The 24,359-nt window shown below is 53.2% G+C and overlaps 1 protein-coding gene across 2 annotated transcripts in view; it reads left to right on the top strand.

Annotated features, from left to right (window-relative positions):
* The first annotated feature begins 2,279 nt into the window (after positions 1-2,279).
* SLCO2A1 (solute carrier organic anion transporter family member 2A1) overlaps positions 2,280-24,359 on the top strand; it is a 30,070-nt gene continuing 7,990 nt past the window's right edge. Inside the window, exons 1-5 of one of the 2 annotated variants that reach the window (XM_005437144.3) lie at positions 2,308-2,613; positions 14,894-15,031; positions 17,051-17,213; positions 20,874-21,089; positions 23,138-23,236. In XM_005437144.3, the coding sequence (XP_005437201.1) occupies positions 2,524-2,613; positions 14,894-15,031; positions 17,051-17,213; positions 20,874-21,089; positions 23,138-23,236 (706 nt within the window). In that variant the 5' untranslated portion in view covers positions 2,308-2,523. Of the gene's footprint in view, positions 2,614-14,893; positions 15,032-17,050; positions 17,214-20,873; positions 21,090-23,137; positions 23,237-24,359 lie in introns of both variants that reach the window. The other variant, XM_027802337.2, reaches the window with a different exon arrangement.

Raw genomic sequence — 24,359 nt, 5'->3', positions numbered from 1 at the left:
CACCTGCACTGGCCACAGGGAACCTCGTGGAGCTGCTGCAGCACACCAGGTACTGGATGCATCCTTAAATTGTGCCTGCCTTTAATAACTGAAACCACCACGACTTGACTTTTAAATTCAGATTTGTCAGCCTTTCTTGTACTATTTACTATAGCTAGATAAGCTGCCAAGGCTTGGGCAATGCTCCCTGCTTGGGAAAAATGTTCACTGGAAGCTTGTTCATGGGAGTGTAGACCAAGACGCTGCATGGCGTGGGTAAGCAAGGTGTGCAGCCCTGCAGGGAGGTCCCCAGCGCTGTTGCAAGAGCTGCAGATTGAGAAATACAACAGCAGCATGGGTTGCTAGCATGACTTCTTCCTGCCCTCCAGCAAATCAGCCCCTCTGCGGCATCCGTCCGTGTCCAAGATCTAGCGGGAGCTGGCTGGGGGGTGGCCAGACCTGGGGAGCACCATGCTGCTGGGGACCCAGGTCCTTTGGTTTGGAGAACGTGGGAGGCTGCCCCAGCCTCTGTCCCTTCCTTGGCCAGCCGGGACATGCGGCGAGTTCCCAGCAAGGACCCACATCCCCGTGGGATGGTGACAGTGCAGCCCGTGGGGGCGTTTACCAGAAGCTGCGTGCAGAGCGCCCTGATGCCCTTTCCTCTCGCTGCAGCCGTTTGCTTCCCCTTGGGGGGGTCATCAGCTGGGGGTTAGGAGGTTTCCAACCCCATCCAGGATGTGGGGCATTGGGGCAGGGGTCATTTCTGCCTGCGGCCAGGCAGGGCAAGGGCTTGTTGGGCATCGTGCCTCTCCCCCGGTGCGTTTTGCTGCATGGAGAGAAATGTGTAGGGCAAAGCCGAAGTTAGCGGCTGAAACAGCTGCTGCTGCGTGGAGGTGGTTGTTACAACAAAGTGAGCGTCACGGGTCTCTGCAGAATAAACTGAAAAGACAGGGCTGTTAGCAAGCAGGTTAGGCATTGCCTGAAAAATGAGCTCAGCAGCATGTCAGGCTCATGGGGAGGATGGGAGAGGAGCAGAGCTGGCTCGCTTCGGCTTTTCTGTTGGTGAGGCTGAAACTCTCTTTTGCCATTGAGTAGTGGATAAAAGGGCTCAGCTGACTCTGTCAGGGGAAAAGGGTCTCCTCACATTGTGCCCTGATCCCAGATCTAGCAAATCTGGGGATGGGAGTGGAAAAAGGGAGAAGGGGAAAGGGAATGCTTTTTTTTTTTTGCCACCAGTGATACCCACCTGTCCTGGCAAGCGGTGCTCCTGGGAACGGGCTAGGAAACCGGGAAGCTGACAGCCCAAACCAGCTCTCCTTATCTTAGCAACGCTATTTTCCCCACTGCTTTCAAGCCTTACATCTGGTCAGACTGGCACCAGACCCCAAAGGTCCTGACCTGGGGGTCCTCTGGCAGGACGCGGGGTGAGGTGGGGGCAGGGAGCACCCAGGGAGCCTCTCCCACGGGCACAATGCACCCTCTCGTGGCGAGCGGCCACGGTGGGTGCCCGGGCAGGCTGTGGGTGCTGGTGGGTGCCCGCAGAGCGGGGCTTGGCACCTTGGTGTCATACTGGGGCGTATATAAGGACCTGCCAGCCCCCCTATAGGGAAACCATTCAAGGAGCTGGGATTTGGTTTCTCCAGGCTCAGGGCACCCCAAGGTGGGCTCCGCTGTTTCTGGCAGGGTCCTCCCACCTCTCTCCCTGCCCTGATTTATGCAGGGAAAAGCAATAGCTTTGACAAAATCCTTGAAGCTGGTTTCCCCTCAGCCAGGCTCAACCTGCCCTTCTCCCTCTGACACTTTTCCTCCCTGTGAGGAGCCTGCAAAATAAATCAGTGCTCTGCATAAACAAAGCCCCGGAGAGGTGCTGGTAAAAAAACAGTGCTGAAGAGCTTCACAAATGCCGTTTTTTCCATGAGAGAAAAGCAGGAGAATTTTTTTCCTCTGTAACCCCATAACTCGGAGGGATTGCTCCATCTGGCCACTCAATTTCCTCCCCTCCCACCACCTGGGAGCCAAATCTCAGTTTGCTGAGGTGCTTCCCCCTCCTCTCACCCCTTCGGGGGGACTGGATTAACACCCCAGTGGTTTTCCCTGCGGGAAAGCTGCTTTGCCGGTGCCTGTGCCTTGCTCAGCTGCGTCCTGCAGCCTCGGGTGTGAGTGCAGCAGAGGGGAGCCGCTGCCGGGACGAGCTGGTCGGGATGCTGGGTGTCTCCCATGGGTGGGCGAGCATCGTGACACCGCCGCAGTCCCCATGCCCAAACTGGCCGGGGCTCGGCGAGCCCTCACGCCCACCTGCTCCCCGCACGCCGCGTTAGCTTCCTGTGACTTTAAAGTTCCCTCGGTGCACAAAGCAAAAGAGGGAGGAGAAATGGTTTCATCATCGTGCCGGAGAGCAGACTTATAAAAACTTCGCGCTCACGCTGCCTTGCTCACTTGCGGGCTTGGAGGGTTTTCAGCACAGACCAGCAGCAGGACAGGCTGGAGAGGGACAGGAGCCCACACGCAGCCCAGCTGTTTGGGGCTCCCCAGAAAGCCCCCACAATGGGAGTCCACCCTGAAGCCAGCAAATCCCCAGTTGACATCCCCAAAAGCTCTGGCACCTGCTCCCGGAGTATCTTCTGCAACATCAAGGTAAGGAGCGGGCCGGGCAGGGATGTGCCACTTCCCCAGTGGGGAGGGAGGAGGATGCTTGCACGGAGAGTGACCCCAACCCATCCCGCACGTCCCCACAAACCGCCAGTAAAATGAAGGGTGTTTGCTCAGATGCAGAATTTGAAAGTCCACTCCTCGGGCAGTCCTGGATAAGACCGCTGAGGTCCGTCCTGCTCGGCGCGCGGGAAGGTCTGGGGAACTCGGTGGGTTTCGGGGTGGTACCCCGCAGGGCGCGTGGGTGTTACACCCCGTGGAAGCGTTGTGTGGGCAGCTCTCCGTGAGCTGTGGGGCTTACCCACGGTGTCCAGTACACAGTGTGCTACTGCCTGGGGAATGATTAACCACATCCTGGTGTGAAAAAAACCCACCACTGCCCTATAATAACACTGACTTGCTTTAAAAACCTTGATGAGCAGGGCATTTGGAGTGACAGAAGCAAAATCTCAGCAGGCTGAAGTGGGTTTTCTGGTGTTGGCTGCCCAGTTACTCACCTGCCCCTATTAGCAAGGTGAGAGCTGTCATCTTAAAGCCAGTCCCTGCCTGAGCTTCAGGCTCTTGAGGTTACTGCCTGCGTGAGAAAACACCATCCACCCTGGCCACCTCTCACGTTTTAAACCCTGCTAACCATTGTGCTTTTACACCACCCCTCGCCCTGTCTTTTTTTCCCTGTGTGGCACATTTTGGCCCATTTTTGGATGGGCACCGAGGCTGCTGCGCACGCTGGTTCCTGTCCCTGGGACACCTGCCTGCGTCGGCCAGGATTTTGCTGGGTGGAGGGGATTTTCATGCCTCGCTTGGCAGCACCTCCACACATTGGCATCCGAAGCAGCCAGCTGCAGTTTTGGGGAATGGCAGCTCCCAACAGCACCTGCCCACGGCAGAGCTGCTTTGGGTACATGAAAAGGGCCACCAGCTGTCAGGACCCCCTTGTGCTGGTGCTGCTGGTCGTGCTTAGGGCTGGGGTGTGATTTCCCACTAGTGTTACTGAAGAAGAGCGTGTGTTTGCTGCGAGGAAGGGTTTGTCAGCACTTTCCAGCTGAGCGTGTTTTCAGGAGTGTGCAGCCATGGGTAGGGCATCGCTGTCCGGGATGGGTTTGGGTTTTATTTGCCATCCAGCTTTCCTCACCATGTGTGAAGGATGGGGCTGCCTGGTCCCCTTTGGGCTGTGCTCGCTTGCAGCTGGTTTCTGGGCAGCAAAAGTGTCACCAAATCATGGGGTGCCATGGGGATGCTGAAGGGTGCCATGGGGCTGTTCCCAACAGGGTGCTCTTTCCCCCGGAGGATCCCAGGGCTGGAGGCATCATCCCAGATGATGTCTTCCGGTCCTACATCCCTGAAGGTCCCCACTGCCCAGGCTGGGCTATTCCAGCAGGTGACTTAATGGCCTCTTTTGGCTGTGAGCTTCGGGAGGGAGAGTTTGAGATTACCCTGGGTAATTGAAGGCTGCCTCTGGGCTACTCTGGCATGCCTCTGGAGGGGGCTGGTGACCTGACCCCTCCTCTTCTGGAGGTGCTAAGGGTCCCTAACCCCCTCCGGGCTGGTTCAGTAATGACTATGGCGTGGGTTGAGTAAAGTCACCAGAAAACAGCCAAGAACAGAGCCCTCCTTGCAGTTCCTGCTCTTTCATGGAAATATGCACAGCTCCCTTCAGCTGCACACTTACAGAGCAGCATGTGAAAATATCCTGGAACTGGAAAAAAAATGCCAAATGCTGTGCCTTTTGCAGGATGTAAAACTTTAGGGTTAAAAAAAACCCACCCACCAAATAAATAAATGTTAAACCGTTTCTTCATCCCATAGGCAGCTGCAGGCTGCGGGCTGTGGGTGCCACAGGGGTTGGGCTGGGTGCTCAGCACCCCACATGCCCCAGGGCACATGGTCAACACGGTGCCCAGGACCTCCTGGGGCATTTGGCCAAGGGAAGATGACATGGGGGTGTCCCTTTGCTGGCGGCAGGAGCTTTGGCTGTCCCAAGAGGTACCTGGCTCCTGCCTGTACCCACCAGCTCCAGCTCGAAATGCCCAATGTCTGGTGCCTGCTGGGGTTCCAGCCGCACCTTCACAATCGGGCCAGGAGCCTGGAGCTCCCCAGTCTGTCCAGGCACCCACTGCTGAGCCCACCTGGGGGTCCTTGGAGGTGTTTTTTGGGGGAGAGGTGGTGCAGCCCTGTGTGGGAACACATGCAAAGTGATTCCTGGAGATGCCAGCGGAGACCCCCCACCTCCTGTTTGCCCTGGCTGGTGCAAGTTCAGCTGTGCTAAGGGAAAACCAACGTGTGAAAAGAAGCATTTCTGTTTTAAAAAGTCAATGGCCCAACACCGGCACGGTGCAAGCACCTTAAGGAACAGTTTGAGCTCTATAAAAACATGCATGTTGGCATCAGATGGATGATGTGTAACACCCAGAATGGTGGGGAGTCAGGACATCCATCCCTTGGAGCAAAGTTCTTGTTTCTAACAGCAAATATATATAAATTAGCAGGCAATGACACCCCCCACCCTTTCCTGACCTGTTCAGTCTTCCTGTGCTGTCACATTTGTGTCAAATATGTATATATACACTAAAAAAATAAATGCTTCAAGGTAGGAAAGCACTAGCCTGTGTGCAGTTGTCAATCCTCTCAGCCCCCCAAAATTAGTAGAAAATCAAAGTGTCACAACCGAATTTCCAGGTTTGGGACGCTGTTTTGTTGTGAACGGCTCAGCAGAGGGCAAGGCGTAAGCAAGCAGCTGGGTTTATACGGCTTTTTAGCTCTCGTTTGTGCAAGAAGCCATTGGTGCTGCAAATAATGCATTATATAAAGTCTTCACCCAGCACCTAATTGTGTGACAAGCTGCTGGCATCATCCCACACAGAGACAGGTACTCTAAAGGGGTTTAAATTAGACACAGCGCCCTTGTATAAACTATGGCAGTTTCTGACAGGGACAGTACTTCCAACACAACAAAATCCCCAAGCTGCAGCAGGCTCCAAGTCTTAATCACGAAGCTCATATTTAATCCATAAAGCTGACAGGCCCGGATCGTTTTCAGAGTGCCTTTTGCAGGGCTGGGGCTAAAAATAACAAATTATTTTCCTGTGTAAGTGGTCTTGCTCCTCCACGTTCCCTGCGACGGAGCCCACCATCTCCTTGCACTGGTTCCCATCTTTCTCGGGATGTTCTTCACCCTGATGCCGCTGAGGTTCGGAGGTGCGGGAGTATGGTGGTGCCAGGGATGTGCATCAGAGAGGGAAAGACCCTGGTGGAAAGCAGTGGTTCTAATGGTTCTGCAGAGATCTGAAGAGTGGGACAGGGAAGATGGTGTGGACTCTGGGGATGGGTGGTGTGGAGGTGCTGCTGGGGGACCGGTGCCGAAGCAGGCGCTCAGGGCAGCAGTGAGTGCCCTTGGATGTGGCTACTGGCTTGTACCCGTGCTCTGACACAGCAGGCGTTTACAGCTGATCTCTGTACCCTGCGGGAACGTGGTTGGTGACAGTTCCTTGTTGCCGCTGTGGAAGTTACTCCCTGTTACACGTGGGTATTAACAACTGAAGCTAATAAAGCAATTACACCGAATGGCACCAAGGCTCGGTCTACACTGATATTTAAGGGCACCGCCTGGCTTGGCCAACAGTCTGTTTGCTGTCTGCACTGTATCTTGTGGCTGGAATAAACCTGCTCGTTGTGCTGAGGGTTTTGAGTGCACTCTCAGATGTGACGGGGTTGCTCGACCCCTCTAGAAGGTGGCTGTTTGGCTTGAATCACCTTGAAGAGAGAAAGAAGAATGCAAAAGGCCTTCAGTTTTTGGGGCTGGGAGGTTGCTGCTGAGCACTGTCCCCCATGAGAAGCCTAGAGCATCTCGGTAAGCCCGCAGCGGGGGTGGGGATAGGTGATGGTGAGCAAGGACAGCCCCCTGCTTTGAAGTTCACCAGAGCTTCCAGGGTTGTGCCGACTGGCACTGGGATTTTGAGGGGTTGCGATGGTGCTGCTTGGCAAATGGGAGATGAAGCCAACCTTCAGGTGGGTGCTAGCACCCGGTGGCACTGGGGACACCGAGGACCTCACAGCCTAAGGGAACAAAACGGGTCTGAAAGGTGGAGGAGAAGTGGATGATTATTCTTTTTGATATCCACGCATGTCCATGGACCCCACTGATGTCCCCTGGTCCAGAGTCCTAACTGCTGTCTCCATTCATCACATCCACACCCATCTTGCCCTTCCAGACACCCACTGACAAAGGATTATTTCAGAGGCATTAACTATTTGCAGTGCCTCAGATCTTTTTGGCTTCTTCACCTTTATTGTCTCTTTCGTGGGTTTGTGCTATTTTAATTGATAGCTAATTGCTTGTTTGGGATCCCCAGAAACATGACAATGACGAGAGCATTGTAAATGTCCTGTTACTTAGCTGAGCTGGACAGGTTACAGCTGGAAGCCAGTTAGTTGGAGAGCTCGGGGGAGCAGCGTGAGATGGTTGGGAGCACATGCAGGGGGAGGCTTTTACCCTGCAGACTGCCTGGCACAGAAAAGGCAGCAGGAGGATAACAGAGAGTTACTGTCAGTGGGAGGGAGCCCCGGGGGAGATTCAAAAGCCTTGGGGCAGATTTATTTGGGTGCTGTACTGGAGCAGGGGGAGGGATGGTGTGGGAGGGCGGACAGCAAGGTCGGGAGGGGAGGCTGTGGGTTCTCAGTGTGACAAGGCTTTAAAGCATCCCAGGGTGAAGATACTGGGGCATGCGGGGTGCAGTGGCCGGGAGCGGGGAGCTCTCCCCACCCTGGGGAGGCTGAATGCCTTCTGCAGAAGAAGTGGGAGCCTTGCCTTGGGATCTGACACCCCAACAGCATTGGAGCAAGTGTTTTATCCCTTCCTTTATAAGGGGCTTCAGGAATTTGCTGAGAGGAGTGTATTTCAGAAGCCTGGAGGTGTAACAGTTGTGCTCTCATATCCTGTTGGAAAAGATTATGAATTGCTTTATTTAGCTGTGGGCAAGAATAGAAGGTTCATCAAGTCACTGGTCTGAAGGCAGCATGGCTGTAGGTTTGGAGAGGGAAGCAGCGAGAGAAGAAAGTCACTGTTGATGAGGGCCATTGGTTAAAGCAAGAAAACCAAAGGCTATTCCAACCCTGGGCACTGTGCAAGGAGAGCCGGTGAGCTGGGTGGGTGTTCGGAGCAAAGAGGCAGGCAGGGTCCTTAGGACAAGTGGGGTGGCATGGGGGAGAAGGACCCGCTGTGGCTGGGGTCTTCCAGCACTGGCAGCGGTGCTGCTGGTATCAGAAAGCAAAGGCTAGGTCTGGATGGATCTGACACCGTGTTTATGTCTGGTTTTGGTGGTTTCGAAAGGGAGGAGCCACCTGGCCTTCACCAGTAACACCAGCAGCAGGGTAAGGAAAAAGATGGGCAAGAGCTAGACAGCAAAATGGGTTGGAAAGTTTAGTGGGATCAAGGTCTAGGAGACATGAAACAAGATAATTTTATGAGGGGCAAGGTGATTCAGTGCCCAAACACAAGAAGGAGTGGTCAGCGTAGATAAGATTACCACGAGCAAAACGGGAGAGGAGTGTCGCTGATAGGGAGCATGAGGCACGGCCAGGGCTGCGAGCGTGCGGGAGGGTGTTTACATACACTTGCGGGTCAGGGAAAATGAAGCCAAGCTGAAGCAGCCTTCAAGGAAATCACGGTCGGATCCTGATGCACTGTAAAGAAGAGCGACCTTTGCAAAAAGGAACGAGCAAAGACCCAAGCACACAGCCTACCCGCAGCTCGGTCTGGCCTCAAGGAGCGAGAAGGCTGCCTAACCATATGCATCGTCTTTTGCAGGCGGGAGTATTTTCTCAGCAGCAGCTTGGGAAGCAGCAAACCCTCGCACCTCACACACTGAGGGTCTGCTCTCAGCGATCCTCCACAGCCAAAACCCTCCTTTCCTTCTGACATCTGCAGTGGGCACCTGTGTGTTGAGGCAGGGGCGTATTTTTATGTCCCCTGGATGCTCCCTCAACAGCAACTGAGCAAAGCAGGGGATGCACAGACCGTGCAAGGGCACTGCGGTATGCGCAGGGAAATCCCACTTGTACATTTGTCGCAAAAGGAGCGAACACATCTTTCTACTTGATAATCGGGGGTTGAAAAGCGTGGATTACTGGGCAGCAGACAGTCATCATTGTGACTAATCTGGGCAGTGGCGTGCTTCAGACAACCCCTAACCACTTTTTTTTTTTATTATTATTTGTTTATTTTTTTGCAGTAGACATAAAATTTAGGAGCCAGCTTCTACCAGTGGGCCATGCTCCAGGCTCCAAAGCTTGTGTTAAGGGATGGTGGGGATTTGTGCTGTGTGGCAGGATACTTGGTTCTTTTTGTGGAAATGTTGGTTGCTTTTTTCCGTCTTGCATGGTGCTTTTTGATCTATAAGTCTAGGCAGCTCCATGTAGGAAAGAGATGCCAAGGAGAGACTTACTTCCCCACACATGCCCATATACTTTTCATTTCCAGCTGATATATTTCTTTTGGACTGAGCAATCTCGGCCATCCTGCTGCAGGAGGGTCTCGTAGTGTAGTGACTGCTGAGCATATTCAAGCTCTAAAAGAAACGGCCTGTCTTCTCCATGACTATTTAAAATTTTGAGGATATTCTTGTTACTTTCTAAAGTTCCGCCCTCCCCTTTCTTGTTTCCCCTTGGAAGCTCAGGAGAGTGAAGTGGAAGAAGCTTTCAGAGGTGGGCAGGTTGGGGTCTCCTGCTTTGCGCCATGACTTTCGGCTAAGATCAAACACTTTTACTTTGGCCCTCCAGAGCCCAAAATGTAGCTCCAACAGTACTATGCAGAGGGAAAGAGCTAGCAGAGCATCCTTACTCCTATCCTTCCCAAACGTTTACTCCAGCCAGAATAATTTTGTGCCTTCCTGCAACGACTGCTTTTGGCCAAGTCCTACCTCGGTGTCCCCCGTCAGCTGAGAGCAGCTGGATAGGTTCTGCAAGAATCCACGCTCCTCTTGGCAGCTCCCCAGGCAGCTCTTGCATCCATCTAACAAATTAAGCCCTGGCTCTTTCCACCCATGTGGCAGCAGTGGGCTTGGAGGTCAGCACCGGAGTGTGCGTGTGAGAGCCGCAGTCGGGAGCTGCCAGTGCTTTCTCCTCACAGACTGAGCTGCACCGTCAACATTTCCACCTTCTCTATCTCCAGACAGGGCTGCCAAGCTGAAGACACTGAGAAATGAGGTGAGGGATGACTTTGGACATGAGTGCCGCAACCACAGCGTGAAGATGTGGAAACGGAGCAAGGAATTAACCCTTTATCTGCTTCTCCAGGTGGCAGAGAGGAGGGAGCAGTGGTTGTGCCACAGGTACCAGCATCTTCCCAAACCCCTGGTCCCTGCTAAGCAGAGCCAGGCTCCCACCTGGAGGAATCTCCTGGATGCTGGAGGCTCCATAGAGGCAGTTCACTCCTCTGAAAGCAAAAGAAACCTGAATTTTTTTTTTACCTGACCTTGACTCTGACCCATGCCCAACACATGCATGCTGGGATTATCAAGCACTTCAGGTTAGGTTGTGGGGTTTTTTTCTTATTTAACCCCACTTGCCCAGCACTGTATTGTCTGCCTTGGTGACCTGTCAGCCTGGTCCCCAAAAAACCTCTTACAAAACAGTTCACCTTTCATAATAGGTGTTTTAAAGTCCAGTCTGTGTGGGCTTGTTTGCTAAGGCCAGTGACAGTGATGACAGTGTCCTATCTTGCATAAGGAATTTGGAAAGAGAGAGCCACGAGGGAAGGGCACACAGCTTCACTGGTGTGTGACATGGGGCAGTGGTGTAAGCACCTGCTGCCCGCACCCAGCCCCCGGGGCACCAACCTCCCTCTGACCCCAAAAGCTTCTAACCCCAAGAACACCCACCTCAGGGATGGGTTTACCCCCTCGGCTCTGGCTTCCTCATCCTTATGGGTTCAGCACAAGGCTGGGAGACCCCCTCGATCCTCCCAGGGCCTTATTTTAGTCCTGGTATGCTTCAGGGAAGTGGAGAGGGTGCAAGTGGGTCCTCTGAGGCGGCTGCAAGGGCTGAAACACCAACTTGGGCATCTCCTGGGAGTGCACGAGCCACTGGGGCCATAGCTGGCATCTGACAGGGACATATCGGTGCCAGGATAGGATCTCAGCCTTGCTGCTGTGTCCTCATGCCTGGGGGGTGCCTGCAGCCCAGCCTGCCCCCCACCAGCCCATCAGGTCAAGTATGTGTTGAACACGTCTCCTCTGAAGGAGCTTTGGGTTGGGACGGACCAGATAGCTGCCAGCTCTCCGCCTTGGACCTGAGAAGTGTTGTCAGGCCATGGAGGGACCAGTCCCCTCTCCCCTGCAGCAGGGTGGGTTTCTCTTCCTTTTGAGAAAGCATTGCCAGGGGGGTGCTGGTCCCCACGAGCGGGGTTGGGGGGGAGCAGTGTGTCTGCGAGGGACCTTCCCACAGGCATTTGCCTCCCTTTTAAATCAGGTGGGTCTTGGAACGGAGTCAAGTGGTTTGTATAAACAGCCTGGAGTCAGGATTGCTGGGGCGCTCTGAAGGAAGTGTGGGGGTGATTAAGAGGGGATTTGGTGGGTGTGTGCGGGTGCGTGTGGGCGCATGCCTTCAGCCTCTCTGCGCTGCTCCCTGCTTGCCTGCAGCTCCAAAAATACAACAGGCTCCGATGGGAGCATCTGCTCTGGAGGGTCAGCGCTTTGTATTCGTGGGAGTTGTCCCCGACTCCTTAACCTCCCATCACGCCTTCGCCTTCAGTGCCGTTGTGTCAGCTTTGCGTCAGAAAAACTCCCTTCAAATGAGTTTGGCTTTTCTTTAAAAACTAAGTGTTAGGGAAGATGGATGACAGCAGCTCCATCACCTCCCGGGGTTGCTCAGCAGGTGCCAGCACAGCACATCTGGTGCTCTCTGCAGCTGGAAGGGAGCAGGTCAGCGCTGGTTTCCATTGACCAGCAGGCTGTGGGTGGTCAACATGAACATGTGGGGATGGGGACGCGTGGGGAGAGGGACGGGGATAGGAGAGACCCGTGAGGACCTGCAAGGGGACATGGGAGAGCGGTGCCCTACATCTCCACCAGCCCCAGAGGTCTGCTTTTCCCAACTGGAGCATCTTGGCCAGTGCCAAGGTCAGGTGGTGCCCAGGTTCCTTTTGGGGAGCCCTCCAGGTAAGCCCCTCTCCCAACTATCGGCACTCGGAGCTTTCAGTGTTTGGGCTGTTGTTATTTTAATAAGAATTGAGTTTGCTGAATGCAGGAGAAGTCTTAAATCAGGCACGTCTCTCACCTCCAGACAGCCGAAGTGTGTCTAGAAGAGCAGAGCTCCAGCTGCACAAGTCCTGGAGCAAAGGCTGTTTTACTTTGCTCCAACTGTTTTGGGTGGCAGCTTCTTCCCAAACAAACAAAAAACAACAAAAAAATCTCCTCTGCCCTTCGCCTCCCATCGTCCAGGCTCTCCGCATCCAAGGGCTGAGGGTGCTGTGTGGTCTCAGTGCCAGAAGCAGTGCAGGGTGGGATCGGGTGCCCTGAGCATCCCCCCTGGCTCCTCTGCTTCCCCTGCTAACCCTGCTAGCAGGAGCCAGATTAGGAGGACTCGTGGTCAGGAGGGGAGCCGTCACACCCCAGCGCCAATCTTCTTCTCCCCTTGCTGGTGCTCTCCAGCTGCATTTCTCCCACCTTGCCTTCCCTCAGGGCAGGCAGCCCCAGCTTGCTCCCAGGCATCTCGGGATCTGTGGCCCCATTTCGTGCACCCCCAGGTTATCACCTTCGCATAAACCCATCTCAGGCCATCCTGCCACCTCTGCCTCTCCCTGCCTGCCCGCTCTGAGCGCAGCTTGTCCCTCCCATCTCCTGCCTTCAGTCCTCCCGTGAAGCACAGCCAGTGCTGGCTCCCCGTGGTCCTTCCATGCCTCTGCCTTCTTCCCATGCCCTGCCAACCCCAGCATTCCGGGGAGTCAGGCAGCCTCTCCTGCCCATCTTCCCTCCCCACCAGCATCCTCTCTCTCCTTCTCATCTCCCTGTCTGCCCTGGGATTAGGCTGACATTTGCTGAGCTAAATTCAGCCTTGGTGATCCACCCTCTTCCCTCCCCGGTGGTAAACAGCTTCTCCAGCTAACGCCTCACACCGGGAGAGCTCTCCCTCCAGCTGCTCTGCATCTCGGGCGGTCCCGGCCCTCCACTGTTTAACCAGTGCTTCCTTATCCGCATGACTTCAATAGGGTCTGGCCAGAGCTTCAGGAACAAAAATTAATGTTCTCTGGCCACAAGATCCCCTCTCCGTTTCTCATCCACGCAGGAGTCACCTCTCTGCTCCAGACCAGCCTGGCTGGACTACTCTACACCGTCATCCCAGGTCAGGATTGGGTGAAGATGAAGGTGGTGGATCCACCTTTCACCTGCAGGACCATGTGCTGGGATGGGGCTTTGAATGTAGGACTTGCTGACTGGAGGGTGTAGAGCTTGTTCTGCTTCAAGGGTTTACTTTGAAGTGTTTCACTTCCACTTTGTCCCTGTCTGGGAGGGTTTCCCGTGTTACACCCCACGTCATTGCTCTCTGGCTTTTTGTCAGCACAAAGTTCCAGCCTGGGACTTTGTCCTCTCCTGTTGGGCTGCCGTGGTGGCAGATACCTTCTTGGTGCTAGCCTGTCTGCTGACACCCCTTCAGGATGTGGCTGGAGAGCTCATGCTGGTCCCTGTGACCCTTCTTCCCTCTTTTTTGGTGTTTGCCTTTCTCCTTCTGCTTTTCTGTGGTCTCCAGGTTGTTCCACACCTGCCCTTGCACTGCCAGGGCTCCGTTTTCTCCTCCTTCACCTCCAGCCTCTTCTCTTCTGCTGTTTGCCAGCATCTCTCCCATCTCTTAGGCTTTTAGATACCTAGCTGTGTCTTCTGACTGGTGCTATCCTCCCTCGCAGGAGAAGCTTCCCAAGAAGCCATCCTCTTCTTCTACCTAAATTCTCTTGCAATGGATAGACCTGGCTCTGTGTCCTCCTCTACTCCACAAAAAGTGCTCCACCCCCCTACACCATGTGCATCCTCTGTGTCGGGTGGACAATTTTCATTCTTTTTCTGCTTTGTGGGTGTTTTTTTTTCTTTCCACACAATGGGTCAGGGCTTTGGGTGCTACCACCATTTCAAATAAATGTTAATAATTAGTGTTGCTGCTCTCCTAGCCAAGGACATAAGGAATTTGTCAGCCCTGCAGTACCTTTGATCCCCCATTCATCATCTCGGTCTTCCCACCGTTATCTTTGTGGGACATGCTTCCGGTATTCAGCAAATATTTGATTTCCTGTGGATTTAAATGAAAAGACATTCCCCCCTTCCCTCCCCCCCCCCCCCCCTTTTTTTTTTTAATGATTTTAAAATACTTTTGGCACCATGTGGATGCATTCCATTCCAAGAAAAATAAAGGAAAACTTTTCTGACTAAATATAGATCAAACGACACTTGTGAGCTGCCTCTTGCATCCCCGGCTGAGAGCACTTTCCTCTCCCAGGCCACCCGGGCTCTTTTGACCACGCTTCTGCCCTGCCCTGCAAACTCTCCGTGTTCCCCCCTCCGCTCCAGGCAAGCGCTGCCTCCGTTGGCTGCTGGCTCAGCTCACAGCCTGGCTCAAGGGGAAGATGCTGTTTTTAGAATACCACAGAGGTGTTCCAGTAGTGAGACTACATTGTGCATATTTCATCCTTACCCTCTGGGGCTTTTAAAGCCTTTTTTAAACTTTTTCTTGCAACACCCCTTGGAGCAGGTTCTGTTAATTGACTTTACAGCTGAGCGTATCCAAGGGGCCGACTGGAAATAGCTGGGTCTCAGGTAGCCTAAGCCAGCACGGCTCCCTTTCAGCTGGTTGGCTCTAACATGGTCTCAGGAGCGTCCACCCAGTCTATGCAAAGTCAAGGCTGTCTCATCCATCACTGTACGACTCCCAGCGCAATGGGCCCTCCTCGGGTTGGAGGGGTAACCTTGAGGGCCACGCAAGGGTTGTCACAGGGCAAATACCAATGAATCTTAATAACAGTAAAGCAGAGAAAAGAAACAAACAGTGCTCCTTGTCCTCTCTTCTGGACGCTGCATTGTTCATTTTGCAAAGCTGAGTTCATCATGGATCCAGGCCTGAGCCTTTCAGCAGATCTGTTGCATATCAGAGGTGCAGCCGTGTTGGCCAACTTGAGTCCACGTGCGTACGACTCTCCAATCCCTCGCACGGGGCAGGCCACCAGCAGTTACACATCAGCAGGGCACTCAGCAGGTACTAACCGGGATGGCACTTGTTTTGCCTGCAGGTGTTTGTGCTGTGCCATGGGCTTCTCCAGCTCTCCCAGCTCCTCTACAGCGCCAACTTCAAGAGCAGCCTCACTACCATTGAGAAGCGCTTTGGGCTCTCCAGTCTCTCTTCAGGTTTCATCTCCAGCTTGCACGAGGTAACTGGTGAGAAGCTTGTGCAGGGGCCCCACGGGGTGGCCAGAATGTCAGGGGGACCTTCCCAGAATAGGGTCTCAGGGTTGTTCACACCCAGGGCTTCCTTGGTCATTCCTATACATGCTAGGTGAAGCAGATGTTGCTCTGCACTTGGAAACGTCTTCATACCTCATTTTTGCTGTACCATACACCAGGAGGTTGAACGTAGGGTATGTGGTGGGGACGTGGCCTCGGAGGGCAGCTGCAGAAAGCAGGTTGTTTCGGAGGAGTCCACTCCACCTTGGGATGCCGTGCACATCCAGCAGAGACATGACTGGGAGACAGAAAACATGCAGTGTGGTTCCTCTCCACTGATCGCAGTTAACAGCTGTTGTGAAGAAGAGCTTTTTATTATGAGTAGTATCCACACAACTACATCTCTGTGAGCAATTTCCAGTAGAAGTATCTATTTTTGTAGGTTTCTCACTGGCTTTGGGAAAGAGCCTGGCCTGAATCATTCCAAACTTTCTCTAAAAGGAGACCCTGGCCAGCTGTCTCTCCAAGATCTAGTCCTTTTCTCCAGTGGTCTCAGCTCCTCATGGCCCTGCAGCAAAGTAGTGACTTTCACTGACATATTGCTGACCTGGCTGAGGATTTTCCCACAAACACTTTCTAATCACTTGTCTCTGGAGTAAGTTTTCTAGTTTACCTTATCATGAATTGTATCCTTCCTGGTAGCTCTTCAAGGCCAGCTAGGAAAAGACCTGCTGGCAGAGACTTTCTTTTGGTGGCAGAGACCAGGAAGTGCTTGGTGGCAACCCACCACCATGCCCACAGCTGGTCTTGCATGGGATCCACCGAGAGGCTGGGCACTGGGGATCCTCCTGGGTCCTTGGGGAAGTAGATGCCCAGGTCTTACTTCAACCAGCACCTACATCTGGCATTAAAAAGGCTGGCTCAAAGTCTGCTGAGACCAGTGAAGGACTTCCCACTGATTGTGGCTAGGTCCAAGCCATGCAAAGAAAGGGACTCAGTATGGACAGTACAACATTGGTAATAATGAACTGGTATAATTAAGCCCTGCGGAGTGTCTCAGAGCTGTAACCCACGTGCTCCTGACCCACCAGAGAACTTAGGCCGATGAGAATTAATGCCTGGAGAAGTGATACCAAAGCAAACGTCATGCAGGGCTGTTACTGCAAGAATATAAAGGGGAAAAGGACTGGAGCAGGACGTCTGCCACGCTGTTAAGGAGTAGCAGCTTGTAGACAACAGATACGGCTTTATTCCTCTGCTTTCTGAGAGAACTTTCTGTGCTTTACTCCAACTCTGTTTGAGCTGCCCGGTCTGTCCCACCTTTTTGCACTGATGGCTGCAGCAATTCCAAGAACAAAAACCACAAAGAGACAAGTGAAAGAGCCCATGTAAACATAAATAAAAAGTATTCTTAGCCACACATGCTGAGGTTAAAATAATGTTTAGCTTGTCCCAAGCTGACAAAGCCAATGTAATGGTAATTTTATGGTGTTCGTCCACTTGCCTGAGAAAGCTGCATGTTTTCCCAGCTTTTGAACTGATCATACCTGCAGCTGCAAATGCCCAGAGTCACAAACATTTGCAATGAGCTGGACTTTGGGTCTGTTTAGAGTCAGGGGAATGGAGGCATCACGCTTCATTTCTTGCTGTGTTTGGGGGAAATATTAGTTTATGCCATATCCTGTGGGGTGGGGGGCAGGTGTGGGTGCTGGAAAAAGCCCCAGCCAGGTCACAGGAGGTTGTGAAGTCACCCGTGACAGCAAGGGATGCACGTGGGTGATGGACACCCAGGAGCTGTCCCGCTGGCTTTCGATGGGGAGGGACCACTGACTTGCTGCGAATATGCAGGGTGAAGGGCTGTCCCATTCCTGCTTTTGGGGGGGCCAAACACCACCTGACAAGGGAGCTCTCCACCCACCCAAACACAGCCATTGGGGACCAGTTATAGGGTCTTGACTTCCTCCGTGATGTCTTCTGACATTCCCATTTTGCTGTGCCCTTTCCAGATCGGCAACGTGGTCCTCATCATCTTTGTCAGCTACTTCGGCAGCCGAGTTCACCGCCCACGGGTGATCGGCATGGGGGGGCTGCTGCTGGCACTGGGGGCGTTCCTGGTTACCCTGCCCCACTTCCTATCAGACCCCTACGAATACACCGCGCTGAGCACCGGTAAGCACCTCCATCCTCACCACCATGAGCCGTCCCAGCACAAATCCTTCTCCGGTTGCTCTGGGCTGGGTTACCTGTGCCCACCCAAAAAAGACAGGCTGTATCCAGCGCGCGCACAATTTAAATGCAGTGTTTGGAGGGAAAAACTAAAGGTAGAGATTTGCTCTTTTAAGCCGGACTTCAGTATAGCTTTGCAACCCCTGCTGAACGCGACAACTGCATGTGGGATCCTTCTGCCTCTTCTGGGCATGTCGTGCCTGCTGCAGTTTCAGGTGCCAAGTGCTGCGGTCATGGTGAAGTACCTAAATTCCCCATGGATGCTCTGGGAGGCCTTCAAAGGGAGCAGTCTGTGCCTCAAGTTCAGCAGGAAGGATCTCCTCTCCAAGCTGCCCAGACACCTCTCCCTCCCACCAGTGCCCAAGGAGCTTGCTGTAGGGCTGGGACCCCTGAGAGGGCCATCACCCCACATGGGCACGCCAACCCAGGAACATTTGTGAGGAGGTTCCACATTCAGTGGAAGAGCACATCCTTCCACGTGGATACTACAAAATATACCTGAAAACTAATCGTGTAATTAGCTTAATCTGTTATTTTAAATATGCTTCTCTCCTGGCTGTGCCCCCCCGTGTCTCTTCAGACGGCGAGGCACACAGTGTCCCTGCTCTCCACACAGGTGGTGTGTCCCTCCAACCTGCTCCTGGGCACCCTGGCAATAGGTTTGCTCTCTGTAGCATCAAAAGGGCCCCAGCTGCAGCTCTAACACTGTGATGACAGCATTGTTATCAACAACGGCATGTCATTTAGTGGTCCAAAAAGCCAGCCAGGGAGAGAATGTGAAACCAGCTGCGAGCAGAGTGTGCTGCTGGAGGGGCAGCAAACGGGGGCAGAAGCCCTGGGGTGCAGGAGATGCTGGTTCTGCTGCTGCTGCCCCGTGTGACTGTGGGCAAAGCAGTTCACTTCTGGCTTTTTTTGGGCACTGGTGCATTTACAGAGGGGAGTCAATGGCTCCATGGTACTTGCTACTGAGGCTTTGCACTTTTCTGAGCGCTGAGCTTGATTCATGCCAGAACAGCTCTTGCTGTACCGGCCTTGTTCGGATGGCACTTCTCTGCTCGAGGAAGCAGTTCCTCTGACTGATGAGAAGGCTTGCAAGTGCGCTCTCGGTGTGTGTGCATGCCTTGTGGCACCAGCGAGGTGCCGACCTTCTTCTCCTCTCCCCTGGCTTCTGTGCTTGACAAAAGACGTCGCTCGGTCCTGCTGCCAAGAGCTGTGCAGCACAGGGGAGAAGAGTGGCGCGCAGCCCTGCTGAGCACCCAGGCTGGGCGCAGTCCAGCTGGTGGCCACCTGCAGCCCAAAGCCTTTTGGAAAGGGAAGGAGCATCCTCGTTACTGGAGTCACAGAGGTATTGCAGCGTGAGAAGTGAGGCTGTTTCCCTGCTGCTGAGCATGTGGGTGATGGAGCAGAGTTAAGGTCTCCTGTCCCCAGGGCCTCTTTTGCTCTAGCCACTGAGCCGTACGACCCATACTAAGGGGGGCTACTGGTTTAACTGGGCGGGCTTTGGGAACAAGCTAGTACAGCTCCAGGTTCTGTGCCGAATGCAGGTATGCAGCAGAGTCTGCATCACACAACAAGGCTGGATTTGGTCTTCCCAAAGTGACCTCAGGCCCTAAATCCTCGGGATGCCAATGAGCCTTAGCGCCCCTGGGGACTGGCCCCTCTGAAAACCCGAGGTCACCTCAGCTCTGTGCCAGGTCGCTCCCCCTGCGCCTGTGCCACCGAGGGGGATGGCAGCGGTCACAGCAGTGCCAGCCTGGGAAAGCCTTCCACTTGGAGTTAGAAGGTGCTTTCTCCTGGAAAGGCTCAGAGCCCCGTGCATGGCATCGCAGCCTGATCCTCTCGGCTCAGGGAGCCTTGGCTGTGCCGGAGAGCTGCTGGGTGGCCTTAGGCAAGTTGCTGCCTTTAGTTGGGTCCTGTCTTCACTGCAGCTCAATAGGATGCAAAGCCCAGATGGGGAGCAAAGCATAGCAAGGGCAGAGCTGCTCAACAGGTGCCTGACAGTCACTGCTCCCACCAAAGGGTTAGAGATCCTCTGGCTTTGCTCTACCACATCAGTTCTGGGAAATCTGGCACTTCCATTGTTGATCTGCAAGCCCAGATCCCACTAACCATTATTAAAAATGATGGCCCAGTGTGGGGCTGAGTGTGCCAGTGCTCATGCAGGAATAAGAAGACTGACTCTCTGCTGGCTTGCAGCTGCCTCGCTGCTATGCAGACTGAAGTGTCTTTGTGCTTTTCAAGTCAGATGGTTTGGAGAGTGGGTCAGCCATCAGATGCCAGGTTTTCTGAGAGCTTACAGTCCTGCTTCAGGCTGTGAACTGGTCTAGAACCAGGACAGGGGCTGCTATCACTGCAAAGGAAACAAGTCAAAGGAGCAGGTATCATCCTGCTCCCTGCATGGAGCTGTGCGTGTCTTGTCCTGGTATTTCCAGCCCATGAAGATACTCCAGTCCTGTCTGGAGTTTGCATGGCAGTCTTGAGCAGGGTGAAGACCTCTCCATGTCCAGATGGTATGAAGAAGTAGGGTCCTTGCTTTGGGAGGTGGTGGGCTGCTCCTGAGCAGGGATGGCAACAGAGATTCAGGGGCAGGGTGTCCTGCTCAGGGCAGCCAGGTCACCCCAGAGAGCATCACTCCCTGTTACTGGCTGGGTACCACAAGGGAGCAAAGACCATTGATAACAAAAAGCCAGCCATGGGCTGGGTTTACCCTCGTTGAACCGAGAGCAGCCTCGCTCCATGGCGTGCCATCTGGCATGAGAGGTTTCTGTGGCTTTTGTTTTTGCTGTGGTAAGATCTTTATTAGAAAAGGAGGCTCCTTCTATCTGGCAACGTGGACTCTGTAGACAACGTGCCTTCAAATGGACTTACATAAGGATTTTTGTGGTGACCTACTATTAGGAATGTGCTGCCGCGCTATGCCAATGAAAACCCCGTATCACCTGATAAATATTTGGTTTTGGTTTGTGTCTGTTTGCTCAGAAGTGTAGAAAATCCAGAGTTATTGCATTAACAAGAAAGAGGTGATAGGAATGTTGAACCAATTACAAATAATGAAAAAAAAAAAAAAAGAAAAAACAAAAGCTGGAGTAGGAAGAGCTAGCAAGGAAAGGCCAGGACGCTCTGTTTGCTCTGTAACCCCTTCATTTTGCATGAAAGCCAGCTTTTTCCACCTGTGAATATTTAGGGTTTTCCACTGGCTTTGACACCATCTGTCCAAAGACTTTTGTGGGTCGGCTGGTCCCAGCGCTGCCGCAGCTTGGCAGGAGAGCTTTTTATCCTCTGCGGGCAGCTGGAATGCAGCTCGCGGGAGCTGGGCTGCAGGCTGGCCCTTCGCAGGAGAAACTAATGTGCTTCCTTCCTCTCTGGCCAGCTTGTCTTTAAAAGTATGATAAAACCCACAGCCTCGTCATTTGCTACGCTGACCTCAGTATAATACCCCAAAGGAAGGGAAAGATGACGAGAACTGCTAAATAAAACGAGCAATCCATCTGAAATCCAGCAGTGAGTGCCTACTCAGCAAACCTGGGTGATTTCCCAGGTTTAGTGTGGGAGGAGGCAGGGGACATGCCCAGCGTTGTAACATTCATTATTTTCCCCTTTCAGGTAACAAAAGCCAGGCCCAGGCTGAACTCTGCTATGCAGAGAATAAGTTTGTGTGCCCGAACACCACCCAGGATCCCCAGAAGGAGGCCAGCAGCATATGGACAGTGATGGTCATTGCCCAGCTGCTGGCTGGAATTGGGACAGTTCCCATCCAGCCCTTTGGAATATCCTACGTAGACGACTTTGCAGAAGCAAACAATTCCCCGCTGTACGTTGGTAAGTGGGACCATTGCTGTGTGTTGTTGTGTATCCTCTGGACCTTAGAGGTGAGGTGTAGAGGTGCTCATCTGGAGAGGATGATCTGTGGACATGGGCTGAGTGGCCAGCGTGACTCAGATGCGATCCTCCCCCATTAAAAGGCTGGGCTGTCTCTCCCCTTGACGGTCAGCTCTTCTCTGTAGGGTCATATGGAAGCTGTGGGTCGTAGGAAGCCAAAAAATCAGGGAAAGGAGGTCAGATGGATGGGCTGGGTCTTCTCCCTTGCGTCTGTGAGAGCTTATGCCATCCATGGGGGGAAACAGCAGTAAGGAAACCTTCTCAGAGGCTGCCTCCTGCTCTCATCGAGCATCAGTTGATCACAGTTCAACCAGAGGTGTGACAGCCTGCAGGAGCCAATTAACACAGGGTTTGGATCAAGGGTTCAAGATCGGCATGTCTCCCATGAGATCAGTCCGTGCCCGGTGGGGGCTCCCAGGCTCCGGAGGACTGCTTCATTGCAAAGAGGTAGGAGCTGGCTGCCATGTTACAAGATATTTTTGTCCTCTGGATGGCAATCCCCATCTGGCACTGGCCTGCCTACGTGAGCTTCAAGCTCAGCCCATAAGCTATTTACAAACTCAATTCCTCCTGGTGACGAACAATGTCTTTAAAGCAGCCAAAGGCATCAGCGTGATTTAAGAGTCCAAAGCGGATGTTCCAAAATAAGGTAAGCCCTAATGGAGAAGGAAAGCCTTCAGAGTTAGACTCCCAAGGACAGGCTTTGGACAAACACCAGAGTGCTTGGCAGGGTCTCCAGACCCACCCAGGTGTGCTTTGCTCCAGGCTCCTGCTGGGAAGGGCTGCTGCACCACCAACGTTTCCTGTGCGGCCAGTACTCGCTCTTCTCAGCTCAGATACAGTGGTCTGGACTGGCAGAAGGAGGGACAGGGCACCCTCGGCTTCCCCGCGTGATGAGGGATCACTGTTCCCAGGACCTCTGAGTGCCCTTTGGAGCCCCAAGTTGGCAGGTCCTGAAGATGAAGGAAAATGGGACTGGCTTGTTCTTTATACTATGGGGGGGTCACTTTAGGGCCATGGAATGTCCATGTCAGGGGGGATGGCTACTGGGAGCCTGGATTGCCTCAATACAACGTAAATACCATTGCCCTTCGAGTCTTGTTTCATTTTAGGTCTCAGCATCTTCCTGTGAAAAGGAACACTACTGTCTGTGCATGAGGTTAAATATTCCTTCTCTAAAGACCCTGCCCTTCAATACTTCGGTTTATATTACAGAAACAAAAGCACTGCCTTGCTTAATTAAAAAAAAAAAAAAAAAAAAGTGTTTTTAAAATAGTTGCACAGCTGAGGCATAGCAGTGGATCAGGCACTTTCATACCCAGTGTGCTCAAATGCTCCAGATCAGCAAAATGCACAGAAATGGTCACTGCAGCTCAAGCAAACTGTCTCCCTTTCAGCATCTCAAGAAGGTTGTGCAAAGAGTTTCTTTCAGGGAGGGAACCTGAATCTTTTCATTCTAAAGGAGCCAAAGGGAAACATTTTGACCTTACGGGTTAGGTCCAAGTTCTCTATTTTTTGAACAAGGATAGTTCAGCTGAACCAAGTGTGATCTGTTGGCCTTTTTGCTGTCAGCATCGTTCACCTCCCCTGGTTTGCACCAAATGTTTTCACTTGGATGTAAGGCTTTTAAGGTCTCCATCACCTGCAGGAGTCCAGAGTGCCACTGCCCTGCTGCTTTCTCCCTTCATCACTGTGAATCAGGGATGTTGACAGTGTAGCTGACAACTTTTAGTGCATCAGCGAAGCTGTGATGGCAGCAGAGCAGACGGATTTTTTTCTGCAGGCAGCTGCTTGCCTTCCTCATAATCCTGTTAGCTAAACACCACGCTCAGCACCTGAGCAATGGGGATCTGCTGCTTGATAAAAGATGGTTTTTTGCTCTGCACGTTGTAACACCATTCCTGCCTGACATAGGAAGACAAAAGCCAGATCTGCATTGAAGCTACCATTCCCTGCTCACACGGGCACTCTCTGCTCCCTTTTTTCAGCAATCCTCTTCGCCATTGCTGTGTTTGGCCCTGCTTTTGGATACTTGTTGGGATCCGTGGTGCTGCGGCTCTTTGTGGATATTGGAAGAGTTGATATTGGTGAGTATTTCTCAAGTAGCGATGGTCCTCCTAAAAGCCTTATGTGAGTCAGAAGCTCACTCTGAGATGACTGGTGGCAGAAGCCACCAGTCCCATGACCCACAAAACCCACTCCTCGGGAAAGACCTGAACCTGGAATAGCACCCCCAGCACATTCCTTCACTTTGTCTCCCCGTGAGGAAGGCTACGGATAGTCCTGGAGCCACTACGGAAGCAGAGCCCTGTGGTAGGGACATTTCAGTGTCCTACTCACGGTGCTGCACGGAAGCACTGGTGGTCACTGCTGGGGTCTGCCCACTGCTGCCATGCTGAGGAAGTAGCACACTACCCCGGCACAGTGGTGGAGAGGAGCAGGGGCATCTGAAGCATCCAGGGATGAAGACAACCACAGGGCAACCACTGTCCGATGGGTGCACGGGAAGGCTTGATTCTGCCCATCGTCCTCCCCACCACCCTTCACCAGCATCTGCAGAGGGGGACCGAGCCAGTGCCAGCGCGGGGCTTATTTTCTTTATCTGGTGCATGCTTATTATTTCTGGTAACTTAATCACTGAAGAATTCTCCACAGCTTCATCATTAATGTGGCTTTTCCTGAGTTTCCTTAGAGAGATCAGAGCTCGCCTGACATTTTTGTCCGGTGCCTGATAAGAATAATAAATGAAACTGGGGCAGGAAATGGCAAAAAGCCTTGGCTTGCTCCCCGCGGCGGCAGACGGATTTAGCAGTCTCTGCCCAGTCGCTCCATGATGACGTTCAAGCTCCAGAGTGGAGTGGTCCTGTTTGGGGAAGTGGGGCGATTGTTTCAGTGGGGTGTGGGCTCCTCTCCTGCCGCACCCTGGCACGGGGCTCCCACCCGGAGACTGCTGCTGGTTCCTTTCCCAGCCACCATGTCCCGGCAATGGGGAGATGCGGTCCCCATGCCAAGCCAAGCAATCTGTCAACCTCCCGTGAGCATCGCTTGGCCCAGCCGAAGGATGTCTGTACTGGAGACGGAGTGGCTCTCACCTTCTCCTCCTTTTTCCGGAGAAGGCGCCCAGAGTTTCTTCCACTCGGAAACCAGGCTCATTAGCAGCACTCTTCTGCCAGCACGGGTCCTTCCCTTGGTCTCTGCAAGCAGAGAGTG

Source organism: Falco cherrug, chromosome 11, assembly GCF_023634085.1.
Source record: "Falco cherrug isolate bFalChe1 chromosome 11, bFalChe1.pri, whole genome shotgun sequence".
Lineage (NCBI taxonomy): Eukaryota > Metazoa > Chordata > Aves > Falconiformes > Falconidae > Falco > Falco cherrug.
The sequence above is the reverse complement of the archived record's forward strand: the minus strand, read 5'-3'. Positions and strand labels throughout refer to the sequence as shown.